The 22,038-nt window shown below is 39.1% G+C and overlaps 1 protein-coding gene across 8 annotated transcripts in view; it reads left to right on the top strand.

Annotated features, from left to right (window-relative positions):
- CDC14A (cell division cycle 14A) overlaps positions 1 to 22,038 on the top strand; it is a 182,824-nt gene that overhangs the window by 8,165 nt on the left and 152,621 nt on the right. For 7 of the 8 annotated variants that reach the window (XM_074381355.1, XM_003933257.4, XM_010343810.3 and 4 more), the window contains exon 3: positions 18,190 to 18,265. Coding sequence is in view for 6 of the 8 variants with exons in the window: in XM_003933257.4 (XP_003933306.1) it covers positions 18,190 to 18,265 (76 nt within the window). In the remaining 2 variants the exon portion in view is untranslated. Of the gene's footprint in view, positions 1 to 18,188; positions 18,266 to 22,038 lie in introns of those variants that run through there. The other variant, XM_074381352.1, reaches the window with a different exon arrangement.

Here is a 22,038-nt window from a genome sequence, read left to right as displayed (position 1 = left end):
AGGCATTTAGTGTAGGGTTTATCTCTAATCTTCATAATGACAAATTATTACTCAGTTCTTTCAGTTTGCTTCAGATAAGGCTGGTGAAAACATAAAACTTAGCCAAGGTGCTAAAGAGAGTTATCTTAACAAGGCTAGTCGTAATCATGCAGTCTGAGAGAGAGCTCCATGTGGGCTGCAGGCGATCGCAGTGGGGAGCTGTCAGCCTTCCAAGTTCTTTCTGTGCCAGGTCACCACAGGGCGGCTTCATTATTTTGTTTGAAGTAGATTCCTAAGACATCAGATGTTCTCATTTGTAAGTTCATAAACACATTCCCAAGCCAGAAGTAAATGACTTTTATTTAGCCGTAGCTCAATATACCTTTGTGCTTAAAAACCACCCAAACCAAAAACACAAAAAAAAAAAGCCTTGCAAAACTCTTGACACATTTTTATGGGAAGTGAAAAGCATAACTGAAAACTTTTGTAAGTGGTTGAAAATTGCTATACAAGAAACTTAGTATTCAGATGGTTTAGATTTTGATGCAGAACACTGTGCTAATGCTTTGGAGATATGTAGATGTAAAGAAGGAAGTGGAAACACACACAGGACAGGGTAATATATGACCAAAGCTGCAAATGCATGTGTTAGGAGTCCAAGAAAGGAAGAGATTATTGCTACCCAGGATGATAAACACTGAGCTAGTTTTTGAAGGGTGTTTAATAGCAAAGAGTACATTTTATGATCTCTGTGAGGACCAGTACTACCTGTTTTTGCTCACCATTATGTCCCAATGCCTAGCACAGTGCCTGGCATAGAGATGGGGCTCAAGACATTTTAGTTGAATGAATGAATGAGTGAGTGAGTAAATAAGGAGGAAAGGAAAGAAAAAGATTTCAGGCAGAGTCCTGAGAAAAGGCACAAGAGGTGTTTGGGAATAGCAAGTTTCTGTTAGAGGAGGTGTAGTAATTGAATGGTGAGCCGTCACAGGAGGGGCTGGACACTTAGTTGGAGACTGGTTTGTTGGAAACTGGATGTCAGTAAGTTGTGCTTGCTTATAAATGGCAGAGAGTGGCCAGGGCTGTGCTTTAGGATGGGTGCTGGAAGGTGGGGACATGCCTGGAAGGTGGGGTCAGTTAGGCTATGGCAGAATTGGATTAGGGTTGTAGCAGTGGGGAACGGAAAGGCCAGATGGGAAGAGGGTAGAAAGAATTGAATGACTGGATTTGGGACTCACCAGATGAGGGTAGAAAGGAGGCATCAAAGATGAGTTTACAGTTTCTGGCTTGGGTGACTGGGAGGGAGTTAACACCTTTAAGTAGGTAAGGTATGTAAATCAGAAGGAAACTGCCTTTTTGCTATTTCGTTTTGTTTTGAGGATTGGACATAGGAAGTAAAAAGGGGATCATTATAATGGAGTCTTTGTCTTTTGTGTTCTTTAAGCAGAAAATAGACAGTGCCTGCCCTGGATATTTAAAATGTGGGGAAGTGAGTGGCACAACTGATCTTAAGTTTCATTCTGGCTTTGTGATTCGAGCTGAATTTTTTTATACTTAATTGTGAAACTCATTGTTTCTTAGTTTTTTTTTTTTTTTATTTTCAAAGAATATTGCTTGTCTACAATAAATTCAAAACCACAGTGCTATAAATTTTTAATTAGCAAATTTTGTATATGCAGTTTCACATGCTGATATTTTTAAATCATACATGAACATTGTAAACCAATGCCATTTTTCAAAATCATGAATGTCTGTATATTAATAACATTTCAGGGGAAGGATATACCATACTGCATTTGAACATTTTTCTCTCTTTGGTCAATTTGGTTGTTTCCAATATCTTGTCATTTTAAGTTGTTCCAATTCACATTACTGAGGCAAAGCAGAGCTGTGAAGAATTCTTTTTAAAGCTTTAGTTTCAGTTTACTTAAAAAAAAATTGGTTTGTTTTAATCAATGAAATACTTCCAGGACCACCGAAGAATCTTATGTGGATTGAGAGTCATCATAAATATTGCTCTATTTATTAAAAGTATGTAACATCCCCAGTTCTTGACAAGTTGAAAATGAAGCAGCATTATTGCCTGGGGTAAATACCCAGGGTTCTTCATCGCACCCAAGAAGATTAACAACATGGACATGTGGGTACGTTGAAGAGCAGAAAATTTAATAGGCAGAAGAAAGGAGAGAGGGGAGGAGCAAGCCCTTTCCTGGGAGACAGGAGTCGGAAAGGGAAGGGCCGGCCTGGGGCAGACCCCAGCAGGTTTTATAGTCCGGTTTGAGGAAGCGCTGTCTGATTTATGTAGGGTCCACAGATTGGTTCAACCAGGTGTGACATTTACAGAGTGGGCGGGGAAGGCTGGTTACCCCACCCAAATCTTATTATGCAAATAGACTGTCCACGTGGCTAGTGCCATCTTGGCTGTTCCTCACTGTATATGCGGCTGGCAAGAAGAGAAGATGGAGCTGCCATTTTGAACATGACTGGTCCCAGCTAGTCCATTCCTACTGGCACAACTGTCCACATTCACCTGTGCAAGTTTCCAGCTTGCTTGTTTATGTGTACAGCTCTATTGTACAGGCTGCTCTTTGTTAGAAAAGAAAATGATTTTAGGGCTGCTTTTCATTAAAAGGAAAACCTTACCGAGGATTCCCGTGCCCTCACTACTTGCCTAAGTAATTTCTTTTTAATTCTTATATCGAAAACATCTGGTAAGTGATCACAATCATTTGTTGTTGACTGTGAATTCCTTTAGTAGAAATAATTTCTAGAAAATTTGAGTAAGATATTTCCTTTATTGTTAGTTTAATTTTTTGGTCATAAATATGGTCACATCCTAGTGACAAATTGAAGAATTTGCCAGGTTAGGTTTCTTTTTTTTAATAAGATTTCATTTTCTTTTGAGAACCGGAAAAGGTGGTTTATTTCATATTTGGTCTCCATGATTAAAGTACTTTAGTATTACATTTATTCAGTTTTGTCTGTGTGGAAATGTGGCATTTCAGTGAGACTTTTTTTTTTTTTTTTTTTTGGAGACGGAGTTTCGCTCTTGTTGGCCAGGCTGCCTGGAGTGCAATGGCGTGATCTCGGATCACCGCAACCTCCGCCTCCTGGGTTCAGGCAATTCTCCTGCCTCAGCCTCCTGAGTAGCTGGGATTACGGGCACACGCCACCATGCCCAGCTAATTTTTTGTATTTTTAGTAGAGATGGGGTTTCACCATGTTGACCAGGTTGGTCTCGATCTCTTGACCTAGTGATCCACCTGCCTCGGCCTCCCAAAGTGCTGGGATTACAGGCTTGAGCCACCGTGCTGGGCCAGTGAGACAACTTCTACAGAGAATTGGAAAATTACATTTTGAAATATCCAAGTTTTATAATTTAAATAATTTATGGAAAGCTTTGTAAAGTGAATATACATTTCGACCTTCTTAAAGAATTTACTGGTGGTGCACAGTGGCTCACACCTGTAATCCCAGCGTTTTGGGAAGCCAAGGTGGGCAGATTGCTTGAGCAACATGCTGAAGCCCTGTCTCTACAAAAAATACAAAAATTAGGCAGGGGTGTTCCACATGCCTGTAGTCCCAGCTACGCTGGAGGCCGAGGTGGGAGGATCACTTGAGATCAGGAGGTGAGCCATGAGCATGCCACTGCACTCAGCCTGGGTGGCAGATTGAGACCCTGTCTCAAAAAAAAATGTATTGATCATGATTTATGTTTTTTCTGTCATATACATCATTATAGACATATTGAGCAGTCTCACAGTAATTCAGGAGTAGTTTTATTGGCTCTTAAAGAATAAAGGGCTTCTTGCTCATGTGCTGCATAGCCCTTCATTGCTACACATCTTGTTTATTTTTTTTTTAAGTGGTTTTAATATATTCAGCCAATTTTTATTGATGACAACACTATTGAGTTGGGTGCTTTCTAGGTGCTGTTTGCTGTCTCATTTGCTTTTGACATTGCTGTCAATGTCCTGGCCATTCACAGCCGCCTCCTCCCTGTGACCTGCTGATGAGTCTGATATTCTCTGGGCATAGAAACCAGGTATCACATTGTATTAGCATTAGGTACAAAGAAAGACTAAATTTAGACTTCGAATGAGACTATGTCTTTCTTATAAACTGCTAAACGGCACGGGTTTGTGGTGGGCTTTGGAAGAAACAGAACAACTTTGTTGTTGGTTTACTTGTGATTCTTACTTACATACCAGATTGGTGAGATTTTGGAATCCAGGATTCCAGTATAATGTATTTCTTAATCTGTACATTTTTCTTCTGGGAGTGTGGAACTAATATTGCATTTACATTAGTAATGGTAATCAAACTACTGTTTCTTACCGTGGAATTTATCTGAAATATTAAAAATATTCTATCTTTTGTAAGCATGAGATAAAAAAAAAATTTAAACAGGACTCTTCTAGGAAGCTGTGAATGATGGTGGGTTTGTAAAACACCATAGTGCCTTCCTAGACCCCTTCACTAGTGTTAAATGTTGTACTTTGTTCCACAGTTCCCTAGAGCAGATCACTTACAGCTCAAGAAAACCCGTAAGTAAATGTTTAAGTTGATTTTAACTTCGTAAGACTCTCAGAATCAAAGGGACTCCTAAGAAAAAAGGAGTTGAGGTGATGAATAGTCGGAGTGGGTCTTTTCAGATTGGGCTTACTTCTGGAGCAGGCCACACTTGAAGCATGCCAGTAACAAAGGTGTGGCTATCAGGGAAGGCTGTGGGAATGTGCCTAACCTTCCTATGCTGGAGAGGGTGGAGGATCTTGCCATTCTCAGTACCCTGACTATCCCTTTCTTCTTAAGGTCATTTTTGTCAATTTTGTCTATTTAGTCTTATTTTGTACCCAAAGCTTATAAGATGTGATATGTGATGTCTCTTCCCACATTTAACCTGGATACAGTTTAGAAGGATTAGAATGAAATAAGGAAGTATTTTTGCGTATGAACCCACCACATCACAATCTTTCATTTACTCAGTCGTCTCTGTGGCAGGTGCTAGGGATACAATAGCGAGCCCATTTTAAGCCAGCCCTGTCCTCATGGAGCTTGTAGTCCAGTGGGCAGTAGGGAGGGTACAAATCAAATGTTCAGACTTGAGATTCTCTGCAAGTGCCCTGAAGGAAAGACCTACAGTTTTTTTTTTTTGTTTTTTTTTTTTTTTTGAGACGGAGTTTCGCTCTTGTTACCCAGGCTGGAGTGCAATGGCGCGATCTCGGCTCACTGCAACCTCCGCCTCCTGGGTTCAGGCAATTCTCCTGCCTCAGCCTCCTGAGTAGCTGGGATTACAGGCACGCACCACCACACCCAGCTAATTTTTTGTATTTTCAGTAGAGACGGGGTTTCACCATGTTGACCAGGAGGGTCTCGATCTCTCGACCTCGTGATCCACCCGTCTCAGCCTCCCAAAGTGTTGGGATTACAGGCTTGAGCCACCGCGCCCGGCTTGACCTACAGTTCTTTGAAAGCACAAAACAAAGGAGCTGGTGGCAGAGGCAGGGTGGTGGTGCTGGGAGCAGGGGCCGGGGAAATGGAAATGGTGGTGGGGCTGAGACATAAAGGATGAACAGATATTAACTAGGCCAGTAAAGGTGGCAGGAACTAAAATAAATCCTGTGGCTGGAGCTTCCTCGTTACAAAATGAGGGGAAATGATACATGCAAAATTAGGCTCTAAAGAGAGATTTGTAGGGGCTATACCAGTCAGGACCTTCCAGGCAAGGTAAGGGTTTTGGTTTTAATTCCAAAAGCTTAGGGAGGTAATGTGATCCTTACCACAAATTTTAGAGTAATTATTTTTCTTTTGAGATCCTTAGTCACTTTATGAAATGCGAGGTTATCCTTTTAGGTATGGAGGATTGCTCATCATTCTGTTTTCTAACAGAACTATGCTTATACTGTCTGTGTAGCTCTCCTGCCTTCAGTACTAGCCATTGAATAATGAGGTTAATTTACACTGCTTGAGAAGGTTTCTGTGGGAGTGAATTTTAATTTTACCACTGCATTCCTGAAGAAGTCTCCTTTTGTTTTCATTAATCTGAGTCTCTAAGGGAGTTTTTATTAATTGACTTTCTCTAAAGAGGGCTATCACGGAATGACAGACTCTGATGCCGGAAGGTTCCTTGATACCCTCCGGTCTGTTGTTTGGCTTTAAGGCAAAGTGAGAGCACTCACCCATTTTGCAGGAACAGCAGCTGACACCTTACCTGACTGGTATTTGCCTCGGGTTAAGAAAGTAATAAGTAGAGAATGTTTCCTCACACTCTGCTGCTGTAAACCTGAACTTTCTTAGAAACCTAGACAATGTATCAAGGGACAGAACTGATAGTTTATACCGGGGTTCTCGTCTTCCTTTATGATCTCAACAAATGTCAAACTTTTTGCAGATGAGTGAGTAATAATGATGTCAAGTTTCCTAATTCATGTAGCTATTTCTAGTCTGTGGGTTTGTTTTCTGGCTGTGCAGAAAACAGTGAATTTCAGGGAAAAAGCTGTGTTCTTTTCCTTCCCCAAGGACACTCTGAGGGAAATGTCTTCTCTACCCAGACCCAATGCACGGAGAGGACAGATAGAACAGAGTACAACAAATGGGACAAGGAGACCTTAAGAAACATTTGAACAGCTGAATGGGTTTGTCCGATAGGGATACCTAGAGTCATACGCTCTGTAGACTCTATATATTGGTCAGAACTGTGATGTATGATACTATATAAGAGCTGGAAAGAATTTTATAAGCCGTCTAATTCAGTGGCTTTATCTGATAGATGAGGATGTGGAGTCTCAGAGAGGCTATGGCACCAGATTAGGGACATCGAGTGACCAAATTGGCACCGGAACCTTTTGGCACCCAGTGGTCTTTAGTTCTACATCAGGCTGCTATGTGCGTGGGTAGCTTGTTAGATGTGCAGCCACTCTTCCCCAAGAAGTTGGCATCAGTGTGACCGTGGGTGGTTATGCTAAAGGGCTTGAACAAAAACTCAAGACTAGTGCCCTGATCTGAGGTTGGTGTTCGTTGTGCGGTTAAGAACTTAAAATGTGATCATTATGAGTTCAGCCATCATGATCACATCTCATAGAGAAACTTTATCATCTGACTGGAGGGATACTGACACTATTCTAGTGATAGGGAAAATATTAGGTGATATGTAGCCCAGAGGCATTGCTTATCGATTTAAAAATAAAATAAAATAAAATAAAAAATTTACAGACACACACACACTCACACACACACACACACACACACACACACACACACACGATATATATATATATATTCATCATACTATATATATATATATATATATATATATATATATATATGAATGATCTCATTGTGCTTTGGAGGATATTGCTGCTATCTTAGCATTTATCACATTTTAATAATATCTTTACTTGTCTTCTCAGTAGGTAGTGAACCTGTTGTGGGTAGGGACTGGTGGCCAATAGACTTTTAGTAACTATTTGAGTAAGCAAGTGAATGAAGAGACAACAAATGGCAGCAGTGCTGGTAAAACATTGAAATGTTGGCATGCCTTATAATGATCTTACAGGATTTATTCATCCTATTTTTACAGCAGTTAATTTTTTTTTTTTTGTACTGCAAGTACTCTGTGATGAATATGCTAACTTGTAATGTCTTGCTCAGAATAGGTAGTCATAAATTTTGTTGAATAAAAGGACAATGCTTGGAATGTAGCTTATCTTTTTGCTGAGGAGTGGGAAATTTTCACATGAAGCTTCTAATTGGTAGGATAAGGTATAACAGTACTTCAAACAATGATTCCTCTGGGAATTGACTCACTTAAATTATGATTTATTAGAAAAACTGAAGACAAAATAATGGTATGTCATAAACTTCATAAATCTTGTGAGAAGAGATACACTTGTTGAGTAAGACAGCAAGGCTTCTAGGTTCAGTTTCTATGTCCCTTCACATTTGCAGGACCAGCACCTGTTGGGTAGAGGGTGATCCTACTCTCGTGAACGTGTGCTATGAGCTTGGGCTCCCTTTTCTTTGTTCTCCTGATAAGGAGATGAACCTCCTTCCTCCTCCACTTGCAGGACTCCAAATGCTTCCATTGTTTTAGCTTCTTTCACATCAAAACAGAGAAGGGTTTGATTTTAGTTATTTACTGAATAAAAGATGGATGGACAAATTTTCACTTAATAGTTCCCGCGTTTCATTCTAGTCATTGACCCACAATTTGCCAATCTTCTTAGAAGAAATTTGCAAACAGGTAGAGAGAATCATTTGTTCATTTGTTCATTCATCTGGAAATGAAGCCATGGGTACTCTGAAATAATGTCCATGTTTTTTCCCTGGCCACATGAGACCAAAAGACTCCTCCCCTCTTCCAAAGACAAAGTAGGAACTCTTGTGTGGCTGTGGTTCTGGATCCCTTTTCCTAGGAAAAGCCAGAGTGGGGAAGACTCTGTCCATTGTCATTAACTTCAAGTTTAGGAGTGCACACAACCCTCAGATTTCTTAATAGAGTCTCGAAAGGGCTTATTTCTACCCCATCTCTTCCTTTTTCACTGTCCCCTGGTTGATGACCTTCCTTTTCTCTTCTTCCACCCTGCTTTTGTTCCAAGCTGCCCAAACAGATATTTTCTACTTTCTAATACATTTGACTTATTTTAATTATCAATTAATTTTTATTTCTAATTTCCCTCTAGCTAATAATATAGATTATAAGTATGTTTTCATTTTTTTTGGAGGTGGGGTTTCACGTTGTTAGCCAGGATAGTCTCGATCTCCTGACCTCGTCATCCACCCACCTTGGCCTCCCAAAGTGCTGGTATTACAGGTGTGAGCCACCGCACCCGGCCCAGTATGTTTTCATTTTTCCCTCAACTCTGGTGAAGAAGGTTCTTACAAAGGAGCATGCTGTTGGATGATGTCTTCTTTATTCACAGTATTTCATTATACCAAAGTTGGTGATAACCCATCATGGTGTGAGCCACTATCAGCATTTTCTCAATGATCTTGACTTTAAAAAATGTATTTATTAATAGTGAGCTGGAAAACTATAGATGTAAGACTTTATTATTTTAAATACCTATTCTTAAAAGTTTAAGTATTGTATCAAATGACCTTAAGATAACAACTTGTTGTCTTCATATTTGTCTGTGATAATTCTGACTTTTGAAGACTTAACTCAAAATTACTCTTGGTTGTGCAAAACTTTTGACTGAATTATTTTAGTGTAACTTGAAGCTCACCCATTTTCTTGTGGAATATACAGGCTGGCCCACTAAGCTTCAACATATTGTGGGGTGGGGAGTCCACTGGGTTAGGACTGATTGTTCTTTTCTCCACCTTTAACCGGAGGCTGTTGCCAAAAAAAGAGGCCTAACTTCTTCATTGCTGCTATCTTTGGATAGCAGCCTGCTCTTAAAACAACCTCTCTTTCTGAGAGACAGTGAAGGAGGGTGGGAACTAGATCCTCACCTATTTCTCCATTCTCTCATGTTCTAAGTCCCAGCTGGCTTTTTGTAAATACGACCCTCTTGAACAAAACAGAATAAAAATGACCAGGGCCTGATCTCACTGTTGGAAAATAAGTGGGCCCTTGAAGGGAAAGGATATTGTCTTCAAACATTTTATCTATCCTTCGTTTATGGTATTTGGCAATTTCTTTTATCTTTTATAGTTATTTTGGTATGTCTTTCATCTTGATCAGTATTGTCCATCATTGCAGATTACTGTTGAATTCTGTGGCCATTAGCTACTTTGTGGCTTTTGAACACATTTGAAGTAATAAATAATTGAAGTTTTGTGGGTTTTTTTTGATACAAAGTCTTGCTCTTGTCCCCAAGGCTGGGGTGCAATGGCGTAATCTCGGCTCACTGCAACCTCCGCCTCCCCGGTTTAAGTAATTCTCTTGCCTCAGCCTCCCAAGTAGCTGGGATTATAGGCACCTGCTACCACACCAGGCTGATTTTTGTATTTTTAGTAGAGATGGGGTTTCACCATGTTGCCAGGCTGGTCTTGAATTCCTGACCTCAGGTGATCCGCCTGCCTCCGCCTCTCAAAGTGCTGGGATTACAGGCGTGAGCCACTACACCTGGCCAATTGAAGAATTTTTAATTTGTTCACCTTAATTAATTTAAATTTAAATACCCTTGACTAGTGGCTACCACGTTGGAGAGTACAGACCAACTTAAGGATGATGTCTGTATTTGATTTACTTTTTCCTGTGTTATTGTAGTATACCAATTTTTATTTCCTGGTGTTTGGTGAAATAGGTTCATACGTGAATCATATTGCTATCAAAAGTATGTGTGGTTAAGCCAATCTGATTATTAGAAATTGTACATCTTTGAATTTGAGATTGAAGTTGGCCTGTAATGGTTAGTATGAAACTGGAATTTGATGAATTCTTTTTTTAAAAAATTTCAACTTTTATTTTAGATTCAGGGAAACATGTGCAGGTTTGTATACAAGCGTATCGTGTGATGCTAAGGTTCGGGGTATAAATGACCCTGTCACCCAGGTAGTGAGTATAGTTCCCGAGAGTTAGTTTTTCAGCACTTTACCCTTCCCTCCCTGCTCCAGTATCTATTGTTGCCATCTTTTTGTCTGTGAGTACACAATGCGTAGTTCCCACTTATGAATGAGAACATGTGGTATTTGGTTTTCTGTTTCTGCATTACTTCATTTAGGATAATAGCCTCTAGCTGCATCTGTGTGGCTGCAAAGGTAGAATGATTTATTTTCTCTTGGATATATACCCAGTAATGGGATTACTGGGTTGAACGGTAGTTCTAAGTTTTTTGAGAGATCTCCAAACTGCTTTCAGCAGTGGCTGAACTAATTTAGATTCTCACCAGCATTGTATAAGCATCCCGTTTTCTCTTCAGCCTCACCAGTATCTGTGGTTTTCTGACTTTTTAGTAATATTCTGACTGATGTGAGATGGTGTCTCATTGGGGCTTTGATTTGTGTTTCTCTGATGATTAGTGATATTGATCATTTTTTCATGTGATGGGTACTTGTATTTCTTCTTTTGAGGTGTATCTGTTCATGTCTTTTGCTCATTTTTTAACGGGGTTATTTTTTACTTGTTCAATTGTCTAAGTTCCTCATGGATTCTAGTTATTAGACCTTTGTCAGATATATAGTTTGTGAATATTTTTCACTTCTGTATGTTGTGTGTTTACTCTGATAGTTGATAGTTTCTTTTTCTGTTTGGAAGCTCTTTAGTTTAATTAGGTCCCACTTGTCAATGTTTGTTTTTTGAGGACTTAGTCATAAATTCTTTCCTGAGGCCAAATTTAGAGTGATTTTCCTAGGTTTTCTTCTAAACTTATCTTTTTTTTTTTTTTTGAAACAAGGTCTTGCTCTGTCACCTAAGTTGGAGTGCTGTGGCATAATCATGGCTCACTGCAGCCTTGACCTTCTGGGCTCAAGTGATCCTTCAGCCTCAGCCTCCCAAGTAGCTAGGACTATAAGTATATGCCACCTCATCTGACTAATTAAAAAGAAATTTTTTTTTTTTTGGAGACAGGGTCTCACTTTGTCACCTAGGCTGGAACACAGTGGTGCCACCAGAACTCACTACGGCCTCGACTTCCTGGGCTCAAGCAATTCTCCCACCTCAGACTCCCAAGTACTTGTGACTATAGGCGTGCACTACCACGCCCAGCTAAGTTTTGTATTTTTTTGGTAGAGATGGGTTTTGCCATGTTGCCTAGGCCGGTCTCGAACTCCTGGGGTCAAGCAAACAGCCTGCTTCAGCCTCTCAAAGTGGTGGGATTACAGGTGTGAGCCACTGCACCCAGCCTAAAGTTTTTTTGTGGCGATAGAGTCTCCCTCTGTTGCCTAGGCTAGTCTCAAACTCCTGAGCTGAAACAATCCTCCTGCTTTGGCCTCCCAAAGTACTATTTTATAAGCATGAGCCACAGCTCCTGGCCTCTTCTGGGATATTTAGTTTGAGATCTTACATTTACATCTTTAATCCAGCTTGAATTAATTTTTGTATATAGTGATGGATAGTTTTGTATATAGTGATAGTTTCATTCTTTTGCATTTGACTAGCCAGCTATCCCAGCACCATTTATTGAATAGGAAATCCTTTCTCCATTGCTTATTTCTGTTGATTTTGTTGCAGATCAGATGGCTGTAGGTATACAGGTTTATTTCTGGGTTCTCTATAATGTTTCATTGTTCTGCATGTCTGTTTTTGTATCTTCCATGCTGTTTTGGTTATTGTAGCCTTTGAGTAGAGTTTGAAGCCTCCATCTTTGTTCTTTCTGCTTATTGCTTTGGCTATTTGGCCTTTTTTTGGTTTCAAATGAATTTAAAAAAATTTTTTTTTCCTAATTCTGTGAAAAATGGTCTTGGTACTACAATAAGGAATAGTGTTGAATCTGTAGATTGCTTCGGACAATATGGCGATTTTAGCCATATTGATTCTTCCAATCCATGAGCATGGAATATTTTTTCATTTGTGTCATCTATGATTCCTTTTAGCAGTGTTTATAGTTCTCCTTATAGAGATCTTTCATCTTAGTTAGATGTATTCCTAGGAATTTTAGGGTTTTTTTTTTTTTTTTTTTGTAGTTGTAACTGGGATTACATTTTTGATTTGGCTCTTAGCTTGAATGTTATCGATGCATGGAAATGCTACTAATTTTTGTACATCGATTTTGTATCCTAAAAACTTATTGAAGTTGTTTATCAGCTCCAGGAGCCTTTTGGCAGAGTCATTAGGATTTTCTAGGTATATAATTATATCGTTAGTGAAAAGTGATAGTTTGACTTATATTCCTATTTATATGCCTTTTATTTTTTCTTTGATTGCTTGCTCTGGCTAGGACTTCTAGTACTGTGTTGAACAGGCGTGGTAAGAGTGGGCATCCTAGTCTTGTTTCATTTCTTAAAGGGAATTCTTCCAGCTTTCATTTATTCAGTGTGACACTGGTTGTGGGTTTGTCATAGATGGCTCTTATTATTTTGAGATATGTTCCTTTGATGTCCAGTTTGTTAAGGATTTTTATCATGAACCGATGTTGGATTTTATCAAAAGCTTTTCCCCTGTCTTTGAGATGATCGCATGTTTTTTATTTTTAATTCTGTTATGTGGTGCATCACATTTATTGGTTCGAATATGCTGAATCAACCTTGCATTCCAGGAATGAAGCCTACTTATTTGATTGTGATGAATGAACTTTCTGATGTGTTGCTGGATTTGTTTCTTGAGGATTTTTATGGATAACTTGAATTATTTTTGCTTTCCAAAAATTTGTTCAAATTGAGTTTAAAAAGCTGAAATAGGCTGAGAGCAGTGGCCCATGCCTGTAAGTCCCAGCCGAGGTGGGCGGATCACCCAAGGTCAGGAGTTCTAGACCAGCCCGATCAACATGGAGAGACCCTGTCTCTACTAAAAATACAAAAAATTAGCTAGGCATGGTGGCTCATGCCTGTAATCCCAGCTACTAGGGAGGCTGAGGCAGGAGAATCGCTTGAACCTGGGAGGCAGAGGTTGTGGTGAGCTGAAATCACACTATTGTACTCCGGCCTGGGCAACAAGATTGAAATTCTGTCTCAACAAACAAGCAAACAAACAAAACAAAAGCTGCAATAAGCATAGCTAAAAGTTTCAAATTTAACTTCAAATTCTACCAGTTTCAATATTCATATTCAAGTAGAAAAAAACAAAGTATATTAGTCAAAAATGTTGTTTCTATTAACCCACGGATAAGAAAATATCTTCTATAGAAGAAAGGTTACCTTAATCAATGCTGGTAGGTGCAAATTTATACACAGGCATACCATGGAGATACTGCAGGCTTGGTTCTAGACCACCGTAATGAAGTAAATACTGCAATAAAGCAAGTCACACAGTTTTTTTGGCTTCTCAGTACATATAAAAGTTATGTTTGTACTATAATGTGGTCTGTTAAGTGTATAATAGCATTGTGTCTAAGAAAGCAATGTATATACTTTAACTAAAAATACTTTATTGCTAAAAAACGCTAATGATCATCTGAGCTTTCAATGAGCTGTAATCATCTTGCTGGTGGAGGGTCTTGCCCCAATGTGATGGCTTCTGATCAGAGTGGTGGTTGCTGAAGGTTGGGGTGGCTGTGGCAATTTCTTAAAATAAGACGACAGTGTGATTTGCCATATTGATTGACTGACTCTTCTTTTCATGAAAGTTTTCTCTGTAGCGTGAGATGCTATTTGATAGCATTTTACTTAAAGTAGAGCTTTCAAAATTGGAATTAAACCCTGTTGCTGCTTTATTGACTAAGTATGTGTAACATTCTAAATTTTTTGTGGTCATTTCAACAATATTCACAGCATCTTCAATAGGAGTAAATTCTATTTCAAGAAACCAGTTTCTTTGCTCATTCATGAGCAAAAGGTGTGAGCATGATAAACTTGAATGAGAAGCAACTCCTCATTCAAGTTTTGTCATGAGAATTCAGTAATTAAGTTAAATCTTTAGGCCCTACTTCTAATTTTAATTCTCTTGACATTTCCACCACATTTGCAGTTACTTCTATCATTGACATCTTAAACCCCTCAACGTTATCCACGAGGGTTGGAATCAACATATTCCAAACTCCTGTGACTCTTAATATGTTGCCCTCCTCCCATAACCTTAGGAGCCAACCTCTGCTAACCTCATACTTTTGCAGCTTCCTCACCTGTCTTATCCTCTATAGAACTGAAGAGAATTAGGGCCTTACTTTGGATGAGGCCTTGGCTTAAGGGAAAGTTGTGGCTGGTTTCATCTTCTATCCAGATCATTAAACCTTTTTTCTTATCAGCAATAAAGCTATTGTGTTTTCTTATGATTCATGTGTTAACTGGGGTAGCACTATTAATTTCCTTCAATAACTTTTTCTTTGCATTCACCGTTGGCTGTTTGGAGCAAGAGGCTTAGTTGGCCTGTCTTGGCTTTCAACATACCTTCTTCACTAAGCTTAATCATTTCTACCTTTTGATTTAAAGCGAACCATGTGTGACTTTTCCTTGTGCTTGAACACCGAGACGCTATTATAGGGTTTTTAATTGGCCTAATTTCAATATTGTTGTGTCTCAGGAAATAGGGAGGCCCAAGGAGAGGGAAAGAGGTGGGGAAATGGCTAGTTGGTGAAGTGGTCAGAACATTTTTACATGACATTTATCACTTAGGTTTGCCATCTTATATGGGTATAGTTTGTGGCAACCCAAAACAATTACAGTGGTAACGTCAAAGATCACTGACTGTCATAGCAGATACAAAAAATAATGAAAATTTAAAATGCTGTAAGAGTTACCAAATGTTGAAGCAGAGACCTGAAGTGAGCACATGCTGTCGGAGAACTGGAACTGGTAGGCTCGCTTGGTGCAGGGTTGGCACAGGTTTTCAATTTGTAAAGCAATGCCATATCTGTGAGCATGGTGAAGTGACGTGCAGTCAGATGAGTTATGCCTGTACTCTTCATTTTGGTTCTTTTGAGTAGTTACTCTGAAGACAGGAAGAAACCATTGTCTTGGACTTGCCAGTAACGGGGTTACAGGTATAGTTCTTTTTGGATTTGTGGGTATTTTGTTTACATTTACGCCACAACACCACACTGGGAACTTAAGAAAATGAGTCCAGAACTTTTATTTGAAATCACTGCAGCTTTGCTTCTTTGGCATCTCTGTGTTCTTCTTGTGAAGCCTGGGTACAGGGGCAGCTACATTTGGTGCCACCTGTAATATAAGTTCCAAAATATTACCAACGTGCCTAACAGGGATAAGATATACAAGTTCAGTATTCTTTATTTATCTAAGGCAAGTGGCTACTGGCAGGTTTTAGGTAATGTAATGACATAGTTCTGATAGTGTAATTTGGGTGGCCGCAAAAAAATTAAATGACTAACTCAAAGGTCTTTTTTGGGGATGGAGTTTGGAAATATGTTGGTATTTAGTAAATTTGTGGTCTAGACTAAATTGAACTTCAGGCTTTAATGAACACACTATTTCATAATGAATACTCGTTTCTGGTTTTGTATTATGTGTAAGACATTCTTTTAATCTTAAGTATATGATACAGTCCTTGACAGAGAGACTTACATTGTAGTTGATCAAGTAGAATCGATACTTAAAATAATTTGCAATATGTGGTAGTATATGTAGTAGACCAAAAGAATGACTCAGATGGTAAGTTTTGAAAACTCTGGGAGAAAGGTAGTAGTGTTCCCCAAGGGAATGATTGGAATGGCTTCATGGAGAAGGTAGTATTTGCAATGGACTTTGAACACGGTAGGTAGAGCGTAGCAGGAAGACATGGAGGACACTCTAGACAAGGAGACCAATGTGAGTAGATACTTGGATTAAGAATACATATACATATAGAATATTTGAGAATAAGGAATGGAGATGTTTGTCAGAATGAAGATTTCCTATGGGACCTCTCAGGAGATAAGGTTAGCCTGGAAGCTAGGGGAATGTTGTATCAGTCTTTGATTGCTGGGCCAAGGAGTAGTTACTCTGAAGACAGTAAGAAACCATTAAACATTTTTGAATAGTGGGAGGATATGTGAGAATTGAGACTTTATGAAGATTGTCTGTTGTGGGATACAGGATGATTGGGAAGGGGAGAGAGAAGTTAAAAAGTACAGATGTGAGATGAAAGGATCGGACAGGCTGGGTATGGTGGCTCACATCTGTAATCCTAGCACTTTGGGAGGCTGAGGTGGGTGGATCATGAGGTCAGGAGTTCAAGATTAGCCTGGCCAAGATGGTGAAACCCTGTCTCTACTAAAAATATTTAAAAAAAATTAGCTGGATGTGGTGGCATGTGCCTGCAGTCCCAGCTACTTGGAAGGCTGAGACAGGGGAATCACTTGAAACCTGGAGGCAGAGGTTGCAGTGAGCCGAGATCACACCACTGCACTGCAGCCTGGGCAACAGAGGGAGACTCCATCTCAAAATTAAAAAAAAAAAAAAAAAAAATCTGGACTTCTGTTGGAAAAATAGCAAGAGAAAGGGAAGGGATGAGTCAGAGTAGTAGCTGGTTTGATATATCAGAATTAAATATTTATTTGTTGGCCTGTGGTGAGTGAGAGATTTAATGCCTGAGTGACTGGGAGAAGCAAAGTGTTTTTTCAGTCCGGAGGGCTGATATGAAGGAAAGATGGGTTGAGTTTTAGATATTCTGAGTTCCCGGTGACGGAAGGGCCTGTAGATGGTGGATCCAACAGGTAGCCAAGATGGAGAAGACTGTCACTGGCTCTCAAGTGGAAGAGACATCACTTTAACATAGGGTTGTCAGTTAAGTTTGTGACGTTGGCTCAGAGAGGAGATCTACAGATTGATGACTCCATCCTGTGTTAGGGGATGAAGAGAGGGGGAGGAGCCACTGTGTCTTACAGAAAGTTCATGCAGAATAAAAACTGAAAAATGACCACCGGATTTAAGATACTTGAGAATTGTGAGCTATGTTTGAATGGAATAGTTGGAATCCAAAGTATACAAGTAAGTTTATGACTAAAATATGCAATAAAGAAATAAAAGCAAGTAGTACAGGCCGTGTACTTGTTTTATTCCTGTTGGTTCTTTCCTTGCCTGCTGTTCAGTATGTTTACTAAAAGAGTCTGGCAGGCAGATTAAAGGAGGTGGAAATTAAAACTGTCCAACTAGTTGCCTGTGTGTGTGTGTGTGTGTGTGTGTGTGTGTGTATATATATATATATATATTTTTTTTTTTTTTCTTTTTTGAGTCAGAGTTTTGCTCTTGTTGCCCAGGCTGCAGTGCAATGGTGCAATGTTGGCTTACTGCAACCCTCTGCCTCCTGAGTTCAAGCAATTCTACTTCACCCTCCCGAGTAGCTGGGATTACAGGCTCGTGCCACCATGCCTGGCAAATTTTGTATTTTTAGTAGAGTTGGGATTTCTCCATGTTGGTCAGGCTGGTCTCAAACTCTCAACCTCAGATCATCCACCTGTCTCAGTCTCCTAAAGTGCTGGGATTACAGGCATGAACCCCTGCACCCAACCACTAGTTCCCTATAAAGAGACTAGTTAGAGTAACTAGAGGGCATTAGGATGAAACCACTACTTATTTGGATTATACCGTGGATCAGATTAGTTATGTAATGACCCTTATTCCCTAGGATAATTGAAATTTGATTGTAAATTTAGTGAAATTAAAGATGAACATTGATGTTACTGAAAATTATATTTTACTAATATTACACTTTTTGTTTCTCTTGTATCTTAGTTTCTATGCAGATTTTGGACCTCTGAACTTGGCAATGGTGTACAGATATTGCTGCAAACTAAACAAGAAACTAAAAGTGAGTATTGTAGTGAGATGTATATTTTGGAATTAAAACATTTGAACCATAGGATCTGCTCAGTGGGATTGCTGTGCACACCCCATTTAGTCAGGTGATCTTGATCTTTGGAAATTTATGTGAGTAGTTCACCTAGAATTTGAAAGTGATCCTCCTGATTATACCACAAAGGACATGTTAACCTCTTACAGTTTTCAGAATGAATTGCATTCAGAATGAGCTGAATGAAGTCATTGGAATAGAGATCTGAGAAAGAAAGCACAAATCCTTTTAGGCTGTTTTTAATGAGTCTCTATCAAATTCCCTCCTGGGATAATTTTTCTAAAACCTTTAGATATGTTTGTAGACACTGTTTCCAAGTGATGAACAGGGTCCTCGTAGCTGGAGCTGTGTGCATAACATTTTCTGTTTGGTCAAGATTGAAATTTTGGCATATTTCTGAAATCTTCTGTGTAGTTAACAGCCAAGTGAGACTGATGAACCAGCAGCGACAGAGAATGAAATTTACCAGAGATGACAATTCGGGTCATACATTTAGTATTCATCTATATTTTTGATTTCACATGGGTATCTGGTTTCATTTTATGTGGATTTTGGCATGTGGCTTTCTTTTTCTTCAAGCATATGAGGAAACTGTCATCTATATATCTAGTTCTAGTAAATTTTTTTTATCACACAGAAAGCAATATTTATCTCTTTTTCTTCCGATTTCTAAATGAAGATTAACTATTTCAGTTTGAGAGGCAAAATGCTATACAACAGACTCTTAAATATAAATGCTAAATTGTAGTGCTCAGGTATTTTACTCTTTCTGCTGGGTAAAATGTTACTGGTGTTACATAGTACAATGCCTTGGGCACATTAACTGTTCTGTGATTATCTTTTGATTTGATTGGTTTTTAATGACATTAGGTATAAAAAGCAGTCTAATGGAGAATTTCCTATAGAATATGTTGTGTCATTATGGATTTATATGTTTTTGCCATTGATTTCAAAGTACAAGGTAGTCATGGAATTATACCAGAAAGAATCAATAATCATGTAACATATTAGGTTGGTGCAAAAGTAACTGTGGTTTTTACAATTACTTTTAATGTTAAAAATTGCAATTACTTTTGCACCGCCAACCTAATAAAATCTATTGTACTCAACTTTTATAGGAATTAACTTACAAAGTTGTCTGACTTGAAAAGATACATGTAAATTCCTTTAATTAAGCCAGATCTATTTTTCCGAAAAGAAACCAGTATTTTAGAAAGTAAAATAGAGGTTTCTGCAATCACCAAGGGAATAATATCCTTCTTTATAAAATGAACTTTTAATGCCTGAGTAAGCAAGAAAAGGATAATTAATAAATAATGGAAGTCTATGGTTTTTTTTGAAGACCAAGGAATTTCTTTGCTGTCTTGATTAGTCATTAGTATGTAGTTGGTATGAATTGGGTATTATAATTAATCTGGGAACGGAGTACTATCTAGGGTAGCCAAAGAGAAAGGAGTCATTATCAGGAAAGTAAAATCACTGGTCTGACTCAGTGTTCTACTTATAGCAATTGCACAAGAGTAGATTGGTTGAGCTGAGACTATTTTTTCTACTGTTTTCTACACTGAACAGTATGGGCAAGTGTATAAATATAAACTTGTTTCAATGTGCTTTCATTTATAATGCTTTGTTTCCACATTATGGAAGTTTAATAAAGTTTAAACACTCTCCTCGGTTCGTTTTAGTGGTAAGGTAACCTGTTGGATGTCTGGAATGACGTATGTAGCTTTAGGAAAGTTAATGGGCACTTTCTTACTTGTGGAATTACTGAATTTTAAAAATTCAAATGTTGAGAAGTCATGAGTTGTCGCAATGAAACATACTAAATAGAATCGCATCAGGAGAAAAAGATAGTACCAATCCAAAGTTGGAATTGCTTCAGTTTTGTGGAATCTCAGTTTCTTCATCTGTAAAATAGGAATTATAGAGTTCTCACAGGATGGTGGTTAATATTATATTAGAAAATATATGTGTCTTAGTCTATTTTGCATTGCTATAAAAGAATCCCAGAGGCCGGGTATTTTATAAAGAAAAGAGTTTTATTTGGCTTACAGTTCCACAGGCTGTATATGAAGCATGGGACCAACATCTGCTTCTGGTAAGTCCTTCAGGAAGCTTTCACTCAAGGCAGAAGGTGAAGGGGAACCATCATGTCACAACAACCAAATCTTGGGGGAACTAAGAGTGAAATCTCACCCAATCCCCTCAGAATGATATTGAGCAGTTCATGAGGGATCTGCCCCATGACCCAAACACTTCCCATCAAGCCCCACCTCCAACACTGGGGATCACATGAAATTTGGAGAGAACAAATATCCAAACTATATCAATATGTAAATGCTTTGTATATTTTAAAGTCCTATATGTAATAACGTTACCAGTGTAACATTTGTGAATTCTGATACGGAATATAATAAAGACAGTTCTTCTACAAAATTGATGAACACCTGCTTCTTAGCCTTAAAGCTATTGCTTCTATATGGGAAAGCTGTCCAATATAATTTTAGAAATCTAAATGACCTTTTAGTTAAGACTCAGAAAGGGAGGCCTGGCAAAGGTATGTGACTTGCCCAACGCAGCAGGTAGAGTCAGGGCTAGATTTCATGGCTCTCTACTGCGTTTTTTCTGTTTGTCTTTCCCCCTTTGGTAGTATCCACAGCCTCTGGTTTACAATCATCCCTTCTCTACTCTTAGCATTGTCCCAGCTACCTTGCCTTTTTGTCCCATGCTGGCTTTGAGGCTCCTCTGCCTCTTTCATTCCAGTAAGTGTTAGGGTCATTCTGGCTGGTTCACTTCCAGGAACTCAGACTTTAGACTCTTCCCCTTGGGAAATGCCCCTGTTACTCACCTTGCACATCTGTCCCGCTCACACTACTGGGATTGCTAGACCTTCAGTCTCCCTGTTCTCTCAGTCCACTGGCACCCTGCTGATGTCTCTTGCCTGCAGACCATGGTCACTTATTTCAGTAAGGTCTTGGGTACTTGGCTTGCTTGCATTTCCACCTTGACAGCTCTCACCCTTGGTGTCTTCCCAGTGGATGGTTTCATGCATGAATTTACTGGGAAGCAGCAGTACCCTTGTCACTCCCAGCCTTGCACTTTAATCTGTACCATAACAGCTTTTCCATGCATTTGCTCGTGAATACCAGTCTGACTGGGATGCCCCTTCCCTCGGGCTTGATATCTCTTCATTCTTTAATATCTTGTCCAGCCACCACCCTTTAGGAAGCAACTTCTTGTCCCTTTGGACTGGATTGAGGGTGCCTCCCTTGTTTTCCCCGTAATTCTCTGTGCACATTTCTATCTTTGATGAATTATAATTATCTGTTTGCCCCTGTCTTTCTCATTAGACCATGAGCTTCTAGAGGGTGGGAGGTGGAGGATGTCATATATCTTTGTGTTCTCAGTGCCCAGTACAGGGAAAACAGACACACAGAGATTTCTTTTGACTTTATCATGATCCCCTTGATTCGCAGATTCCCTTTTCTGCTTTTGCTTCCAGAGGTTTCAGAAGAATAGCCTGCCTGTATCCTTCCTGTGTGCTGATATCTTAACCCTTTGTTATCTAAATTTTGCCTTCCCTAGTCTACTGAAACTGCTCTAATAACATCTTAAATGCCAATCTGATGACATTTGCTGGGTCCTCAGACTCCTTTATTTCTCTGAATAATTTGGCACTGCGTTAACCAGTAACTTTGTCTTAGAATTCTTCTCTTGTGTGATTCTCAATT

The sequence above is a fragment of the Saimiri boliviensis genome, chromosome 11 (genome assembly GCF_048565385.1).
Source record: "Saimiri boliviensis isolate mSaiBol1 chromosome 11, mSaiBol1.pri, whole genome shotgun sequence".
Classification (NCBI taxonomy): Eukaryota; Metazoa; Chordata; class Mammalia; order Primates; family Cebidae; genus Saimiri; species Saimiri boliviensis.
The sequence above is the reverse complement of the archived record's forward strand: the minus strand, read 5'-3'. Positions and strand labels throughout refer to the sequence as shown.